This window comes from Microtus ochrogaster, chromosome 7 (assembly GCF_000317375.1).
Source record: "Microtus ochrogaster isolate Prairie Vole_2 chromosome 7, MicOch1.0, whole genome shotgun sequence".
Lineage (NCBI taxonomy): Eukaryota > Metazoa > Chordata > Mammalia > Rodentia > Cricetidae > Microtus > Microtus ochrogaster.
Genome location: NC_022014.1, coordinates 44107008 through 44126610, shown reverse-complemented (window position 1 = coordinate 44126610; position 19603 = coordinate 44107008). Strand labels below are relative to the sequence as shown.

Genomic DNA, 19603 nt, shown 5'->3' with positions numbered 1-19603 from the left:
TGTGTGTGTGTGTGTGTGTGTGTGTGTGTGTGTGTGTGTGTGTGTGTGTGTGTGCGCATGCGTGTGTGCGCGCGCGCTTGTTCAGTAAATTGCTCTTGGGCTACATCTGCAGATACAGTAGCCAATTGATCTAATGCAGTTTGTGAAGGCTTTCTGCACAGGTGATGTCATCCTTTTAGCTCTATTCTCCTCCCACTCTCTTTCCTTATTAGATATTTCATCTTACTGCAGGGCATAGAATCAATAGGAGCTTCTCCTTGGGGAGCTGCTGTGAAACAGGCAAGGACAGTAGGAATTAAGATACTAACAGACTCTTGCTTTCACAAAAGATGTAGTGGTTTTTGTGCTGCATCGTATATACATGTTAACCAGAAAGAGCAGACTTGGATCACCAGTGCTTCTTTACTGATGCCTTGGAATCAGACGCCGTATTGCAGAGCTGTGAAAGTGCTTGGGAGGAGAGAAGATTGCTTGAATTCTGGATATTCTCAGTCTACAGGACAAACCTGTTACAGCATTTTTTTTCTTTGCCTCCATTTGCTCTGTGGTTGGGTTGATGTTTTGTGTGCGTAGCGGGGTTTTGTTTGTTTTTGTTTTGTTTTAACCTCTAGCATTTAAGGATATCTAAAAATGAGACTGTAATCTTCAGGATTTGCTGATTTGCTTTGCCTCTAATGCAGAAGACTCTGTGGTGCTTCTTCTTCAGAATGAAATAAGTTGAAGATAAAACATCCACATTACAGAGAAGACAGGTTTCACGGATTCCAAGAACACAGATTCCACACATATTGCCTATTTGCTTTGACTGATAGATACGGTATTAGCTTCTGTGCTGCCAGTGTGTATGTCTGTGTAAGGTGCTTAAGGATGCATGTAACAGTGTGCTGAGCCAGAAATCTAAACATCTTTATTTGATGTTACTTGCTTGTCAACTGATACTTAAGGAAGATTCTTATCCTTAGAACAATAATCTCTGCTTCTGAAAGCTACTGAGTTTTGTTTGTAAAGAGGGTTGGAGGAGCTGCTTTATATAACAACAATGGTGTATGGATTGTAAAAAGAAACTTAGCAGAATTTTGTCAACATACTTATCATCAGTGTGGCTCTGGTTTAAAAGAGAAACTACTACCCCCTCCAGCCACGGAAATGGCCTTTCTTGTTCGCTGTTATGCCAATTGTCTTCAGCCATGGGCCTCCAAAGTAAGTAATTACTTTTTTTTGTTGGTATAGTTTAATCATTAAATTTAAATTGTATTTGAATTCTAAATGAGTTCTATTGTGCTGTTTTCTAAACTATAAAAATAAGAGCTATAAAGCAGTCTATAAAGCCTTGACTCATTGTCATTTCAGAGAAAGTCTAATATAGCCTCTGAGATGGACTGAAAAGACTCATTTTAATAGTTTATAGACTTAAAATGTACATCTGAGATACATACCTCAGACAGAACCATCACTTGGCTGTGATGTTTTTGAAATAGCTTGTGACCATACCTAACTTGATACATTCTTTTGTTTTTTCTTTACCTTAAATAGCTGGTATGTTTAGACATACTATTCTAATCATAGTCTTATATAACATAGCTCAGTAATGTGGTATTACCTGATAACTTCGAAATGAATTGTTCTATTTTATTAAACTGGATGTTCATTCCTAAAGAACAACATAAAGATAATTGTGAATGAAAATTAATTATATAAAAACATTTAGTGTTTTAAACTATTTTCAAAGTAGTAATAACTAAAACCACTTGTCATTTTAAAGCAAATATATTAACTGTCAAAGTGCTAAAATGCTGAGTTGTTGAAAATAGTCTACTACAATTCAATTTATTGTTGATAGAGGCTGTTTACAGTGTTTGGAGCTGTCTTTCTTACCTTGCATATTAATTTCAAAACAAAAAACTAAATATTTTAGAAAATGCTTAAATGGTGACTTTAAATATGTCAAGATTTTTTTGATGGTTCTTTTAGACTCTGGCATACTGGAGGCTTTTCATAGGAAGGTCTGAAGTCACGTCTTTGTTTCAAAGGTTTGCCTTTGTGGTGACTAAGGGAGAAATGCTTTTGACAGCATGGTGTTGTACTGTTTATTGGGCCCAGCTCATGGCCTATTTCCTGACTGCACTTTAGGGAGGGCATTTAAATGTACTGTCCATTTGGCAGACAGCTGACCGGCGTAAAGAGATGGAAAGGAGCCTAGGTACACAAGTTATGCTTTTATCTGCACATACAAAGAGGGTGGCTGCTTCAGAGCAGATGCCACCTGTGGGGCCCAAGCACTGCTCAGAGTAATTGGCAGCACTAAAATTTAAAGCTGCGTGTGGGAGGGAATTGGGTGGGACCAGATAAATTGAACAAAATTAAAAATGGGGTTTAAGAGTTGTTTTTGAAGATCACACACACACCAAAAAGAAAAGAAAAGAAAAACCCTTGGAGAGGAGTACTAGTAGCCACTCTTAAGCCATGGTTTAACAACTGTAGAAGAGTAAAGGGGATTTTAGAGATCCAGTTCTATAGTTTTATTAAGTGACAGCAAATATGAGGAGAATCCTGTGACGGGTACTTTTCTGTATAAATTATTTATTTATAAGTACATATTTCTCCTTTCTGTCTCCCCTATCTCTTATGTTACTATTAAGATTTAACTCTTTGCTAAACATATTAGGCTAGATATTAATTTTCATACTCACCATACTGGATTTTCTAATTTGCTCTACTCTTTTTACTTTTATTTAATGATTCTTTTTTATTATTTAGTTGTATATAAAATAATCTCAGTGGCCTTTCTGTTTAGCTTTTGAAGAAATTAATACATGACTTTGTGGTATCTACTGTTGCTGTGATAACTTGGTGTCATGTTTGCAGATAGCTGTGTATTTGTTTAGGCTGTTTATCCATAAGCTTTTACCAAGCACCAAAGTGATTTTCTTTGTTGCTCTAAGGACTCTTTCAAGCCAGAGAGGCTAGTTTGTCTTTATTTGTAAGAAAACTAACAGCAGGAACAAAACAACAGTTTTATCTTTTCACATATGATCTTACTACATAGTCCTGCTTGATCGTGAACTAACTTTATAGGTCAAAGCAATCTGCCTGCCTCTGCCTCCTAAGTCCTGAGATTAAAGGCACATGCTACTACACCTAGTGGAAATTGTTCTTATCAAAACTGCAGCTCCTTCATTTTCTCTCATTCTTTTCTGCTAGTAATGTCCATAAACATTTATTTTAGCTTGATTTTTTTTTCTAACTTACTCATTATCTGTTTGTAACCACTGCTAGACATATCTTAAGTTTTTAGTTTTTAACCATTTATGTGACTTGTTTCTGATGCCTCATAAGTGATGCTTTTTCATAATTACCTGTTTTAGTATTGGTTTTTATTGTATAGAAGTGATTTTTTTTCCTCCCCGTATAGATTTTTTTCTTCGGTTCATTAGTTGGTTCATTTCCAGGGATTGGCTTTACTCAAGATTTTTAGCTGAGTACACCTTTCATGATTGTGTCGGGTTGCCTCTCACTGTGTTGGAGAAGCCATTGTGCTTTGGCATCTGTTTTTCTTTTAGCTGTTCTACAACTGGGAGCCAATGAAAAAATTAATAAACGGCTAACATTGCCAGTTACGCCTGGCTTTTACCTTCAGTTCTCCACAGTATTTGGCCCAGCTGACCACCCCTCAACAGACTTTCATCATAGAAGAAAGAAAGAGAGAGGGAGGGAAGGAAGGAAGGAAGAAAAAGGGACCATGACAGAGTGGACAGTATAATCTCTATTATCTGGTTGCACTTACAACTCACCCCTCTTTCCTCTAACCCCCTTGCTTATTCTCAAACTAAGGCATTTTTATACTGATTTCCTCTTTCTTTCTGCAAGTTTTTTTTTTACTTTTAATATACATTAACTAGCAAAGATTGATTTAAATATCCATAGTTTAAAAAATATTTAAATGGAAAGACTGTGTCTTCAAATGGAAAAGCACTAATTTTAATAAAGTAGCTTTATAGCACCACTCCTTCAGATTTCACTTTTTAAAAATGAGTAGTTATTGACTTTGCTGTACCTCAGAGCCAGTGCTACAGTCTCTATCATCTGTACCAAAGACTGTGAAGGCTGCTTTTCAGATCCTAGAATCTATTTTTAGCTCTCTCTCTCTCTCAGTCTCGTTGTCAGCTGATGGTCTGGCCTGTACTAAAGGGTCCTTGTAATTTTGGAGTCTTAATTTTACTTTGAGAATGCCTTCACCTTCTTAGGCCTTGCATTGGACTTATCTCTGACTTTCCTTTCATCTTGAATGTTCCTAGAGTAATTTTTAAGAATCAAAAGTCTCTTACACTTTCTTAAAACTCTTCAGGGGATCATTTTAAAGCATGACTTATAAGCCCTCAGGAATGCTATCTGGGGCTTGGGGTATGACTTAGTGGGAGAGGGCTGTAACTAGCATGTATAAAGCCTAGGGCATCTTCACTGCCAAAAAGAAAGATGGGGAAGATGATCTTACTGTTTTTCTCTGAACCCTTGCCTGAGCTGTGCTGGTCTGCTAAAATTTCTGAATGCATCATCAAGTCTCTGGACTCAATGTCATTTAACAGAAATATGCTGTAAAAATCAGGTTACATTTATTTGTGTGTGTGTGTGTGTGTGTGTGTGTGTGTGTGTGTGTGTGTGTGTGTGTGTGTGTGTAAACTATGTGTTAGGTAGTATATCCACAATATTTTAACATGTGTTAATTAGTGATGAAATATTTTAAGTTTTGTGCCATGTATTATAAATTCAATATTATTTTTCCCTTAGAACATATCACAGTCTGGCCTAATCATACTTCACATGTGTAACCATATTTACTATTTTGCATAATACATTTTTAGGTCTTTGTTACTGTCATTTAATATGTTTAGTCTTGATTATCCAAATGATTTACCTCAAACATCACTTTCTAAATTATACAGTTTAATAATTTCTTAACCTTCTATACCCCAAGACTTTACTTGAGTTTTGATTACAGCTAGCATTGGATATGCAGTAGAATCCTTTATCTGCAAATGGGAAGTTCTACCACAAGGCATATTCCATTGGATATGTACGTTAATTAGCATCAAGCTTTAAAATTGTTTCTGAAAGCAGTGCATGGGAACTTAGAAACTTTGGTACATAGGCAAGAATCATTCCCCACCCCCATCCCCCATCTTGGTCACAAGCAAATGATTTCTGACAAAGTGTTTCTATAATCCAATAGTTGATACCTTGAAAAGGAAGCTATAACAATGCAGCTTGGATTTAAAATTGATTTTTAAAGAACTGTTATCCTTCAGGGGGATACACAAGTTTTAAACCGTTTTAGAGCTAATATTGTTTCATTCTTTGGCACTTTTTGAAAGTCTTTCTCAAATCAAATAGGGCTTGGATGTGGGTTGTAAAGAACTAGATAATTCAGATAGCAAACTTTTTAGATATTTCCCTGTTAAAAATTCTTGTTTGTGGGGCTGGAGAGATGGTTCATAGGTTAAGAGCACTGTCTACTCTTCCAGAGGCCCTGAGTTCAATTCCCAGCAACCACATTGTGGCTCACAACCATCTATAATGAGATCTGGTGTCCTCTTCTGGTATGCAGGGATACATACAGACAGTACACTGTATGCATAATAAATTAATAAACCTTTTTTAAAAAATTCTTGATTGTGTTAGGTTATTCTTGAAGTAGGACATAGAACTGTCATACAATATTGCTGTCTGTGTTTGCACTGATTCAAATTGTGCCCTTCCCCATCTGCTGAGCTGCAAGTGTTCTTCACGGCTGTGTCTTGACTACCAATAGTTGCCCTATAAAAGTATTTCAAGCATAATTGTTGATTCTGTGAGATTATCCCAAAGCAGAATTTTTTAACACTGGTATAATGCCAGTAAAAGGGTATCGGGGAAAATAAATTTGAAGAACAGTATATGTAAAATAGATTTCTGTATTGAAGGACTACTTATTCTATAAAGAGCTGAGGGATATAGAGAACATCATTTTCCACTTTGTTCAGTGATAAAACCCTTTTATTTAATTTTTAATCTTCATGAATTGTATCTCTTAGAATAGCATACAGCTTTGGAGAGTCTGTACACTGTGGAATACAGACTATACCTATGCTGAAGTATCATTTGTTCAGAAATCTCCAAAACCTCAGCAGCAATGTCACGTGTTGAGAAGCCAGATGCAGTCATTATTCTCCAGGTATTTAATCAACAGATACTGTATGCAGGTAGACACCACTCAATGCACCAAGCCCTTCGTCTGATTGGGAAAGGGGGCAATATTAACATACAAAGAACCTAAAGTTGTACATTCTAAAGAGTGGAGTAAAAATACAGGAATATTTTATTTCCTATAAATTTCTCAGCTTCTTTTTTTTCTTTTTTTTTTTCTGTTTGTACTTGAGTCTAAATCTGGTACCATGAATTTCTCAGCTTCTTATACAAGCCCCAACCTAGTTATTTTGTTTGTTGGTCTGATGGAGGAAAATAAGGATTTGTTTTTCTGGTTGCTGGCAAGGTGAACTGTCTGTTCTAGCTATTTCTTTTGCTGTCTTAAGCCTAAGTGACCCCATGTTTAGATAGTTGGTAGATCCAAAAGACAAAGGAATCTGGATATCTGAACCTATGTGCAGTTTCCCTCAAAAAATCATCTGCACCTATGGAAACCTTAAGTCTTAAATTTATTCAATCAGCAACTGATTTATACCTCTGTAATATTTATATTCAAGACATTTTCCCCCATGTGAAACTTTAACAGTAGTCTTTATAAGCACACGATCTTCAGCAAACCACGTAAGTCCAGAGATAGAAAATATATAAAGGAGTCTAACAAACAGAACATTTTGCAGAGTTTAATGGATTAGAAGAATGATGGAATAAATAAAGTGACTTCTCTGGTGAAAGGTCAGCTATTTATTTGACTTGGTCATGAAAAAAAGGAATAAAAGTTTTCCATTTTGATTCTTGCATAGTAAATAGTAACTTCCTGCTTAATGTCATGAAGCTTCTACCTCATTTGGTCTCATGCTCCAGAAGTCTATGTAAAGGCACATAGAATACATTTGCTCCTGTTCACACATGAACCACCTAAGGAGCATGCACATGTTAACTGCAGCCACTGTCTTATCATAGCGGTTCCCGTCTCTTTTACAGGTTCAGGAAATTCTTATGTAAACTTGTTAACATCACCCCATCTGTCTCCATCTTTGTGTCACCCTTGTGATCCTAGCATAAAATACAGCCTACTGGGTGCTAAAATCAAATAGACCCAAGTGTGAGTCCTTGTTCCACTACTTATTTGAATAGGAGACTAAGCACACTGGTCAGTTGTACTGCCTCAGGCCCTCATTAGTAAAGTATGAGAATTGAACATTGCTGCTTTCCAGGAACTGGTAGGGGTTAATATTTCTCAATATACTGTAAGTATTCCCAGCCCCGGTCTGCAGCCTTGTTCTGACCTTGGTTTATTACATCAGTGTCCAAAGTGACACCTCCCTACTCTGTCTGTCTTTGTAGGAATCTTGTATGTGTGTGGTATGTAGTGGATGAGTGCAGGGAGGGAAGTGCATGTATCTTTTTGCAAAGCAAAATAATCCAGTGTATTTCTCTATTGCCCTCTGCCTTACTCCATTGAGATAAGGTCTCTCACTGAACCCTGGCTGGCTGACTAACCAGTTAGCTCTTAGGATCTACCTGTCCCCCTCCCTAAATAAGAGGTTACAACTCCTGATCCTCCTGTCTCCAACTCTTCAGTGCTAGGATAACGGGTGTTATCTAAAAATTACTTTAATCTCATCTTGATCTGTTGTATTTATTTCGTTAAGATATTTTCTTGTTTCTGATGTGGTATTATTGGTCTGTGAATTGTTGAGGTTATTTTATTATTGTTCATTACTTGATTATTTCTACCTTTGTGCATAATTGCCAAATATTTTCTGTATGATTTTAATAAGTTTTATTCAGCTATGTCTTACTCTTACAAACATTTTGTCTGCCTTAAAGAATGCATATTCTATAGTTTTGAGTTACAGTCTCTGTGTGTGTATACACACACACACACATACACACACACACACTGTAGGTGACATTTTTTGAATATGTTCACATCTTTATATTTTTGTTGTAGAGAGAGCTGTACTAATATTTCACAGCATAAGTGTAACTTCATCTTTTGTTGTTATTTTCACATTAGATTTTTAAAATTTCTTTTAGCCGGGCGATGGTGGCGCACGCCTTTAATCCCAGCCCTCGGGAGGCAGAGGCAAGTGGATCTCTGTGAGTTCGAGACCAGCCTGGTCTACAGAGCTAGTTCCAGGACAGGCTCCAAAGCCACAGAGAAACCCTGTCTCAAAAAAACCAAAAATAAATAAATAAATAAATAAAATAAAATTTCTTTTAGTTGAAAATAATTGTGTTTGTGATAATGTGTTGATAAGTGTGTATACTGTGAAATGATCAAATCAGGGCCAGTTAGCCTACCTATCATATAAAATACTTGCTGAGAACATTTAAAATCTACTCTTAGATTTTGAACATCTATGTTATGTTTTTACAATGATTGTTACTTGTGCTGTGTAATCTGTGACTAAATTTCATTATTCTTGTCTAACTGAAACTTTGTATAGTTCTTATACTCCCAACCTCCAGTAATCACCTTTTTATTCTTTGCTTCTGTGAGTTTTAGCATTTTGATGCCACATAGAATTTAGATACTTACAATCATACAGTATTTGCCCTTTCTGTTTCTGGTTTGTTTTTCCTTGCACATTTTGATACTGTGCTGTGTGTGACTTTTCTTTATCTCAGTAATGTCATTTTTCTGAATTACTTAACCCATCAGCAATAATTCATGGTATAATTGGTCTGTGCCATTTCTTTATCTGCATTCTTAAGATAGGGGAACTCAGACTTGATCATTTTTTCCTTTAAAGTAGGTGTAAAATACATGGAATGTGCACAAGAAGGAAACTTATTTCAAATCTTAGATTTACTTAATGGTCATGAAAAGCAAATTGAAGAAGCAGAATAGTGAATGATCTTGTCTCTTAAAATATTGACTGCTTTGGAACATAGTGAATTATTTCTTCCATAGCATTGCTTATGAGATAATGTGTTTTATTTCTTGGTATAAAATACACTGTGCAGTTTGCATCCTTGATAACAGGAGTCAGATATTAAAGATCAAGTAGTTGAGTCATTTCTTATTTTTATTTTTTATTATATTTTATTTGTGTACACACAGACATGCCATGACAAGCATGTGAAGATGAGAGGACGGCTTACAGAAGTTGGTTCTCTCCTCCGTGAGACCAGGGAGCCATCTCAGGCTGTCACGCTTGAAGAGACAAGCACCTTCTTTTGTCTCTGCACTTAACACAGGCATTCATTGAATAATTTTGACCACCAAAAAATTTTTTCAGGAGCCAACTACATTATAATGTTAAGAACAAAGGTTATGAAAATTTTTAAATCTGTATACAGTCATTTTGTGAACTTAACTCTTACTGCCTGCAGCTGTTCTTCTATAATCTCAGCCATTACTATTAATTCTGTTCAGGCATGTTTCCAGTGTGTGTGTGTGTGTATGTGTGGGTTGTATGTGCTTTCTACTCTTGACATTGGAAACTTTTTGGTTTTTGTTGTTAAACTTTTTATTTTATTCATTTGGGTGTTTGCCATATAGTGTAGTATTCATGTAGGCTAGAAAACTTCAAATCTCCAGGTACTGGAGTTACCAGTTGTGAACTCCCGTGAGGTGGTGGGAATCAAACTCAAGCCCACTAGAAGACCTCTTAACCGCTGTACTGTCTTTCTAGCCTGAAGCTGATACTTTTATTTTGGTGAACAAAGGGGTTGAATATCTCCCATAGTTAATAATGGTGATCTCTTTGGAAAACTGTTCAGTGGGCTTGCCGCTGTTAAAATTGTCTTAACAGTTTTAGAACATGTGCTTGGTTCTTACTAGTTCCAAAAAAATTTACTAAGAATGAAAGGCTTTGGTTTAGAAGGATTTCTATTCTTGGGTTCTGAACAGTGTACATAAAGCTGTGCTGTAAAGTTCCATTATGTCAAGAACTCTCTAATAGGCAAAGCTTGGCATTCAGAATAACTCAAGTTCCTTTTTCCTTCAGCTTCCAGCTGATCTTACCAAGATGCACCTCACAGACAACCCTCATCCACAGGTGACTCATGTGTCTTCTAGTCAGTCTGGCTGTAGCATTGCCAGTGACTCTGGGAGCAGCAGTTTATCCGATATCTACCAGGTAATACCTTAGACTGGGTACTGTGCATACAGACTTTTTTTTATTCTGCAAGATACCCTCTGCTTATCTCTAGAACAGTGGTTTTTAACCTGTGGGTTGTGGCCCATTTGGTGGTTCAGATGACCTTTTTACCAAGTCACCATCAGAAAACACAGATATTTACATTACAGTTCATAACAGCAGCAAAATTACAGTTATGAAGTAGCAATGAAAAAATTTATGGTTGAGAGTTACCACAACATGAGTAATTTATATTAAAGGGTCGCAGCATTAGGAAGGTTGAGATCCACTGCTCTAGATGATCATGTATTTTTTAATTAAAGTGTGATAATTAAGTAAAAGGTTTTCAGCAAAGTATACTTTATATGCTGTCTCATATTCATCAGCCTGATAACGAAGCAATCCATCAATCTTTTATCCAGTTGAAGCCATATAATATAGAATGCATATGATATAGACAGGAAATGGTTGTGTGTTTTTGTGAAACAGAATATTACCCTGTAATCCAGACTGACCTGAACATTTCAGTCTTCCTGCTTCATCCTCCTGAAAGTTGAGATTACAAGCATCATGCCTAGGATTAAAGAAGACTTTTGAAACAACAGCTTACTCTTGTAAAAAGGACTGATTTTTATTATAATCGTAGAAGTAAAATTTTTGAAGAAAAGTAAAGGTTGTTTTTGCATTGTCAAACTTCTATGCTGTGTAACATGAATGAAATAGAAAGTTAAATAAGGAATGTAATTATGGACTTCTCCATTTTTAATCTGAATAGAAAAAAACATCCAAACTAAATGAGATTTTGTTTTTCAGTGATCCTTGTAATAAAAAGAGGGTTCTGGAAAGGATTACAGACTGAGAATCCTTGAACAATCCTACTGGGTTGTTTGGGCCAATGCTGATTTGTTAAGTCCTCATGGTGGTCTCTTATGCTGTCTTTAGTGTCAGGCGTCTAGGGCAGTTTTCTGGGTGAAAGGCCTTACAACCTGAAACCCAGTGATATTAAATAACTAGAAATTTGGTATTGATAGTTGGTTTAGTCAAGAATTCAGATATATTTTGTGTTTCTGAGCTGTCAAGTAGACATTTAATGTAAACCACATGTTTAAAGTTTTCAGTAGTCATCTAAAAGGAAACATAAAATTAACTTTGATTAATATATTTTATTTAACATAGTATTTTTAAATGTTATTTTGATGTTTAAGCAATATTTTAATATTGTAAATGAGGGGTTTTTTTGCACGCTTAATTTAGATTTAAACAGCCCATCTCAGTTATTGCTGGTCATACTTCAGTGCCCCAATAGCCATATATATTTGCTACCATGTAGTAAAAAAAATTATAATCATTTTTTTCTGAAGAAAATATTTGCATTTAGTTTCCACTGAGTTTCCCAGATCCAGATATTTTAAAGAAATAGCTTTTTTTCTATGAAGGGGAATTTGTAGGCAAATGCAAAATTGAAAAAAAAAAAAAGCTTAGGCCAACATACAGCTTTCTTGACAACAGGATACTATGACCATCTCTGACTTACTGTTTGCCTTTTTATAGTATTTATAAAACAGGAATTTACCCTTTCTATTCTGTAAAAATACTATAAGGAATCTAACAAAGAAAATCTAAATAATACAGTAACTCTTCAGCTACTTACTCCGTTAGCAATTGTTAGAGTTAGTGCATTTTACTTCTTGAAAGGAAGTACATTGTAGAACTGTGAGTGAGTTCAAGGCCTGGTCTGCAGAGCTTGTTCCGGGATAGCTAGGGCTGTTACACAGAGAAACCATGTCTCAAACCCCAACCCCACCCCCAAAAAGAAGAACTGTAGGTGTTGCTGCATCTAAAAATCAAGTTAGAGCTGTAGTTTTACTGTTTCTGTGTTGTTTCATAGAGGAATCCTGAGGAAAATTGACTTTAAAACCATCAAATGGAGTGTTGTGACTGCAGGTGTCTCTCAAAATAATAGGGAATTTATGCCTTGCTAAGACAAATAGTAAGCAAGTTGTGGCACTTTCAAACTATAGGTACCTGATCCCGCTGGGGTATTCCACTTCTAAGATAGAAATGATTGCCCTTTTGAGGCAAGAAGCAAAGCCCTGAATAGTTGTAACAGAAAGAATGAAAGGGTAGTGAACATGTTTTTATTCAAGTCAGTGCTTTGCTGTGTACTGGAGGTTGGACTGTATATGCAGCTAGTATTTCTTCAAAAATGCTGGAAGAGGGTCTAAGTACTGCTCTGATAGTAGCTTCTTCAGGTTTCCCACCTACTAGTGTTAGATGGGAGTCTTGTATTGCAAGTTGATGTCACTCTATTTGACTACCCTGCTTACAGTCTTCCATGCATTGTTCTCCATTAATAACAGTCTGCAGTTTGTATGACCTTTTTACTACTTTTTTTACAATTAGAGTATCAATAAATGTCTTACCATTTATCTAGCATGATAAATATGAAGAATATACTTCATAATCCAGAAATGCGAACATTAATTTTTTTCTTCCTTAGTTACTGAGTTCAGTACCATGCCATCAGTTCTGCTTCCTGTATCATTATTCATGTGTGCTTGTTTTATGGCCATTAATGCATTGCTTACATATAACAAAATTTACCATCTTTAATATGGGAAATTGGCATAGGGTCTGAAAGCATTTTAGGCTTGTTTGTAGTTAGTTCCTCTCCTTATCCTTATCCCTGTGAAAACCAGTCTGTTCTACCTTTATTGTTTTGCATTTCCAAAATTTTGTATTAAATAGAATCTATACAACTAAAAACGGGAGTGTGCTTTATAAATTACCCAGTAAGGTTGAGTTTTAGTGAATTTAGAGAGTGAACAAGTGAAAACATAACAGACAGTGAAAATTCTGGAAACAAAACAGGACTCAAAAATCTAAAGAAGAAAATTGTGATGATATTAAACCCAGAATGCTATAGTGTAAGAAGAATCTTTTAAGAGTGGCCAGTTAGGTAGAAATTCTCAGCTAACTTTTAAGGCAATTGTCCAGAAATAGAAATATCTTTTTTTTTTGGTTTTTCGAGACAGGGTTTCTCTGTGGTTTTGGAGCCTGTCCTGGAACTAGCTCTTGTAGACCAGGCTGGTCTCGAACTCACAGAGATCCGCCTGCCTCTGCCTCCCGAGTGCTGGGATTAAAGGCGTGCGCCACCACCGCCTGGCGAAATATCTTATCTTGACTAAAGCAACTTAGGGGAAAGGGTATCACTCAGAAGTCCAGGAAAGCAGCTAGTCAAATTTTATCTATAGCCAGGAGCAAAGAGCAGTGAATTAATGGATGCATGCTTTCTCAGCTTCCTTTCTCTACTCTTACACAGTCATATCTCCCTGGTGATCTTCTCACCTCAGCAGATTTAAGGTAGTCCTCCATAGATATCTCCACAGGCCAGTCTGATCTAGACAGTCCCTCCTTGAGACTCCTTTCCCAGATAAGTCTAGATTATATCAAGTTGACAACTAAACTCTCCATCACACACCATAAAACAAAGCAAAACAAGACAACAAAGATAAAACTGGAAGAAAATTCTTATATTTTTTGTTTTGAAAAAACTTAAATGATGATTTAAAGATATATGGTAAATGATTATATATAGACAGAATTTTCTGTCCCACCCAGTCCTGTAGCCATTTAGTCCCAAAGAAACACATAGAAGCTTATATTAATTATGAACTGTTTGGCCTATTAGCTCAGGATTATTACTAACTAGCTCTTATAACTTAAATTAACCCATAACTCTTGTCTGTGTTTAGCCACCTTGCTTGGTACCTTTTCTCAGTTAGGCATTCTCATCTTGCTTCCTCTGCATCTGGCTGGTGACTGTCTACCTTTCCTCTTCCCAGAATTCTCTTAGTCTAGTCACCCCTCCTATACTTCCTGCCTGGCTACTTGCCAATCAGTGTTTTATTAAACTAATACAAGTGACAAATCTTTACAATGTACAAGAACATTCTCCCACAGCAATTAAAGGAATATGTAGTAAAGGAAAAAAGAAGCTAGAACAGAATTAAAATAAAATGATAAAGTAGACCTCAAAAAAATGTAAAATTTCTAGACCTGCAATTTTAATAAGAAACCATGTATATATAGGATAAGAAATACATCAGATGTGTGCATGTCTGTCTCTAATATAGCGTAGGGAACAAAACAGGTTAAGAAAGGTTAAATGTTAGTACTGGACTCAAGACTACCTTTAGAAGAATACTTGTTAAGTCTATGAATATACCTTTTAGCTGAATGTTCCCTCAAAAAGGTTAAATGAAACCTGGACTTGATAACGCTGAAAGGAAAATTACTGAAAGTATGAAGTTCTGGCTTAACACTTAAACCTCAATTTGAAAATGTGGTTTTCATAAGTTTGTATAACATTTTCATTAAAATCTCTTGCTGTAGCTTCATGGTTATCAAGCTGCAAACAGGAAAAGGATATTCTCTGGTGGTTTATTTGGTAACTGCTACCTCATCACAAAATCAGCTTGTACTCACCAAATGATAAATACAAATAATACATGTGACAAGGAAGGAAAATCAAAAGTTTTATGCTTGTCCTGTTAGGTCCCCTATGCTTAATCCATTTAAACGATCTGCAGATTTGCTAACTGTTGTACAAAAATGTTTGTACATCCCTCTACCATCTCTTGATATTATCATTCTAGTCTCCATAATTCTATTTTTATAGCCCATTGTCAGTCTTTTGTTTGAACTTTCTTTACTGTTTTTATCATATCATCCCTTGCCCCGTCTTACTCTGAACTGGTTTAGAACTCATGAATTCTGTGTTAGGGCTGTGGGCCTGAGCTACCATATCCAGTTAGATTTTTTTCATCTGTTCGTTTTATAGTTTATGCTTCCTTATTAAGAGTCCTCATTTTTGCTTTACACGTGCATGGTAGTCACAGAATAGGATCTCTTCTCTGTCTATTCAATATAGTCTATTCAAGCTAGTATAATAGAATGCAATGCACTGGGGAAGTCACAAACAGTAGAAATTCAGTTCTCATGGCTTTGGAAGCAGAAATTCCAGATTAAGGTGCTGACAGATTTGGTGTCCTGCAAAAGACCTCTTTCTGATCTGTAGATGGCACCACCTAGCTATTGCTTTTTGTGGACGAAAAGTTGGATGAACTCCTTCTGGCCTTTTGTTAGGTGCTACCCATTCATGATGATTCTAATAACTTTATGAATTTATGGCTGCCCAACCCACTTCACAATACCATCATCTTGAAGTTAAGATTCTTTTCTAGTGGCAAGTTTTAGGTGAGATTGCGGCCATCCTGGTTTATAAGGTCAGTTCCAGGACAGACAGCTTATATGGAGAAAACCTGTCTCAAGAAAAAAAAAATAATAATGGAAAAGGAAAAAAATTTTTTAGGGTGTTTGAGAGATGGCTCCATAATTAAGAGTGCTTGTGCTTGTAGGTTTGGTTCCCAGCTCCCATATAGCAGTTCACAACCATCAAGGAATCCAGTACATTCTGGCCTCTGTGGACACCAGACATGCATGCAGTTCACTTAAAATACATGCAGCCAAAACACTCATGCACATATAATTAAAATAAGGGAATAAAAACACATTTAGGATCTAGGAGTATGCCTTGGCTAGAGAAGCCTTAGGTGGCCCTGTATTTGACACTTAGTACTGTGAAAAAGGGAGAGAGATCTGGGGATGTAGCTCAGTTAGAGTGCTTACCTAACATGTTGGGTTCAATCTCAGAACTTCATAATAGCACATGTCTATAATCCCAGGTGGCAACCAGATCAGAGGTTTAAGGGCATTCTTGGCAACAAGTTTGAGTTCAAGGCCCATCTGGGAACATGAAACCCTGTCTCAAAAAAAAAAGGGAGGGGAGGGTAACTGGGCCCAGACCATAGCAGCAGGCTGTTAAAGCCAGCTTTTCTAGTCCTAAAGGGTCTCAAGTTGAGTATTTAATCTGGATTGTTAACCACTTAAAAGTATGTAGGAATCCAAAGACAGTATAAATTGTGCATAAAACAAGACTGAGTTGCTACCAGAGCCCTAACTTGAATTAACAAAGGCCAGAATAATAATGTGCTGACACACAGACAAAGTGGAAACATTTATGACAGCAGGGAGGCTAAACTTGAAGACAGGCCTGGTTCCCTTTCCTGTCTACCCTGATCATCTTTCTCTGTCGTACTGTTGGTGGTACTCTTTCTCTCTCTGTCATTGCTTCTTTGCTCTTTCTGGTTCTGCTTCTGCTTCTCTCACTCAGAATTCTCCTTCCCGTTTTCGTGCCTCTTTTCCAATTCACTTTTAACTTTGTTCATATATATATAGTATACATAATATATATATATATTATGTATACAATATTCTGTCTGTGTGTCTGCCTGCAGGCCAGCAGAGGGCACCAGACCCCATTACAGATGGTTGTGAGCCACCATGTGGTTGCTGGGAATTGAACTCAGGACCTTTGGAAGAGCAGGCAATGCTCTTAACCTCTGAGCAGCCATCTCTCCAGCCCTGTTCATATTTTTGAAACTTTGGTACTTCCATTGACGGTTACAATTCATCTTAAACTGTCCCACAACCCCTCCTCCTACCTCTCACTGACACCCCCCCCCCCCCGCAATGTCGCTTTTCCTCTTTGGGGGGAAAAAATCTGTGTGGGGACACACACACACGTCCTGAGCCTGAGCCTTGTTATTGCTGGCCATATGTACAAGGTTGTGAGATTGTCTACTGCAGCACAAGGAACTCTGCCAGTGGCGGCCCCTCATAGTAGAGTGACTTCCACCCCCTTCTTATAGCTCTTCAGCTATGGTGGGACCTCAGAAGCATCTATCTCCCTGTTGGATTTTTTTTTCCCCCTTATACTGACTTTTAATTTCATTTCAACGTACTTTTCTGTGTAAGCATACCATGTTGTATTGGATATTTTAACTGTCTTGATCTTGTATAGGTGAGGTGAGTTCATGAGTGCAGCGTGTTATATACAGAGTAAGTATATCAGAGCATTCCTCCCATTCTCTGGCTGTGCATTCCTTCAGTCTCTTCTTCCGTCAAGTTCCCAGAATCTTTGGACTCAGAGACGAGGTTAATACAGAGAATAAATGACTACTAAAGAAGACAGAAAGAGTGTAAAATCTTAGATGAACCTGTCATAATCTTCACTAGTATTCATTTGTGAATGCTTATACTTATTATTATAGAATTCTTATGCTCAACTCATTGTTTTCTGTAACTGTTTTAATAATCAAAAGTATTACCTAAGCAGTTTTTACTTTTGAAAAGACATCTTCATTTTCTGTGAATGAAAGTTTTTAAAATCTGGTGGTTTCTAAGATATAGAACATTGTTGTTTCCAAAGTTGTGCTTGTTAGGTTGATTTTACAAATAACTTTGAATAATTTTTGTTCTCTACAAAATTTTAAGGACCAGGTAATATATTAGAAAGTGGTGGCATTTGTTTTTTATGTCAGTGTTAGTACTTTTTAGTACTACTGTGCTTCTTTTCAGACTCCTGCTCTTAATCTCCCTGATTGCCTGGCCTACTAGACTTTGTGAAAAGAATAACGTTTTTCACATAAAGCAGCATGTGTTAATAGGTTCATCTCTCTCGTACCTACCATTTTAGAAAGCATTGCTTTAAGAAAAACAGTTGCTTATTGTAGAACAGCTACTAATATATTTAATAATGTTTGTGTCTTATACTTAACTGGATCTGACTTATTATGTAGATAACACAGAAGAAAGATAGGCCTGCATTTTAGGTAAAGCAATGTTTTGTAAATAAGTATCTTTTCCATTGTTACCTAGTTCCTTAATTTTGCATTTAAGATCATTTTGGTCAATTCGCGGTGTGATGTATAATATTTTTAGCATGAAATTATTCACTGAAATTTCTTTCTATAGGCTACAGAAAGTGAAGTAGGAGATGTAGACTTAACACGTCTTCCAGAAGGACCAGTTGATTCTGAGGATGAAGAAGATGAGGAAGAGGAAATTGATCGAACAGATCCACTGCAGGGTCGAGATCTTGTTCGAGAGTGTCTTGAAAAGGAACCTGCAGACAAAACTGATGATGATGTTGGTAAGAAATATATCTGTGTTCAAGGCCAGCCAGGACTACACAGAAAACCCTGTGTATATTTTAAAAATAAATAAATAAAAATAAACAAACTGAATTTTACAGACGATTGTGAGCCACTATTTGGGTTCTGGGAATCAAACACAGGTTCCTGGAAGGACAGCCAGGGTTCCTGCCTCTCCAGCCACTATTTGGTTTGGTTGTTATGTTTTTATGGTCGTGATGTATCTTGTTTTTCTTACTTTAGCAGTATAAATTCCTAAGTTGATTAACAAATAGAATATTGATTTGTAGAATTTGTTGTATGTTAAAGTAGTAGCCTTGATCTTTATACTAGAATTTCTGTTTTCTTATAGAACAGTTACTTGAGTTCATGCACCAGCTTCCTGCATTTGCAAACATGACCATGTCTGTAAGGAGAGAGCTCTGCTCTGTCATGATTTTTGAAGTAGTAGAGCAGGCTGGAGCTGTAATTCTTGAAGATGGGCAAGAGGTAGGTCAACAAATAAGTCATTAATATTTTGAAGCTTGTATAAATCTAAGTTTGAGTGTAAAGTATTTTGAGTATTTGAGGTAGGTTTTTGTTGTTGCTTATTTTAGGTTTTGTTGTTGTCATCTTTTTGGGTTCTTTGTTTTGTTTTTTGTTTTTGTGTTTGAGGCAAGGTTTCTCTGTGTAGTCCTAGCTGTCCTGGAACTCATTCTGTAGACCAGGCTGGCCTTGAATTCACAGAAATCTGCCTGCCTCTACCTCCTGAGTGCTGGGATTAAAGGCGTGTGTCACCACCACCACTTGTTGGTAGTTAATTTTTGAAGAGATAAGTTGTTTTATGTTGTTATTGTGGTTCTTTTTTTGTGTGTGTTGTTTTTGGGTTTTTTGGGTTTTTTTTTTTTTTGTGCCTGTGGTGTTTTGGGTGTTTTGTTTTGTTTTGTTTGCTTTACATTTTTTTTTAAACTGTTGGTTCCCCAGCAATGGACTTCATACAAAATAGGTATTCAGTCAAAGATTGAACCAATTTTTTAAATAATAAAATTAGATGGTAAAACTCTTTAAAGAATTCTTCATTGTTGTTGATTTATATGTGTGTTGTTATTGTTGGTGATTTATATATGTGCATGTGTAATATTGTTGGTGAAAATGTTGGTCAAGTGTTAATTCACTCCCCTCTTCCCTGTGTGATAAGAATTGAAAGAGGGAGAATTGATACTGATTTCTTTATCCTAGGGATGTGACCAGGATCTGGTACATTGGTTCTCTGTCTTCATAATGCTGCCACCTTTA

At 36.5% G+C, this 19603-nt stretch overlaps 1 protein-coding gene across 15 annotated transcripts in view; it reads left to right on the top strand.

Annotated features, from left to right (window-relative positions):
* Positions 1 to 19603, top strand: part of Rapgef6 (Rap guanine nucleotide exchange factor 6) — a 174236-nt gene that overhangs the window by 77674 nt on the left and 76959 nt on the right. For 12 of the 15 annotated variants that reach the window (XM_005350060.3, XM_005350062.3, XM_005350061.3 and 9 more), the window contains 3 exons: positions 10140 to 10271; positions 18150 to 18327; positions 18681 to 18817. In XM_005350060.3, coding sequence (XP_005350117.1) covers positions 10140 to 10271; positions 18150 to 18327; positions 18681 to 18817 — 447 coding nt within the window. Of the gene's footprint in view, positions 1 to 208; positions 1201 to 10139; positions 10272 to 18149; positions 18328 to 18680; positions 18818 to 19603 lie in introns of those variants that run through there. The other 3 variants (XM_026780219.1, XM_026780217.1, XM_026780218.1) reach the window with 3 other exon arrangements.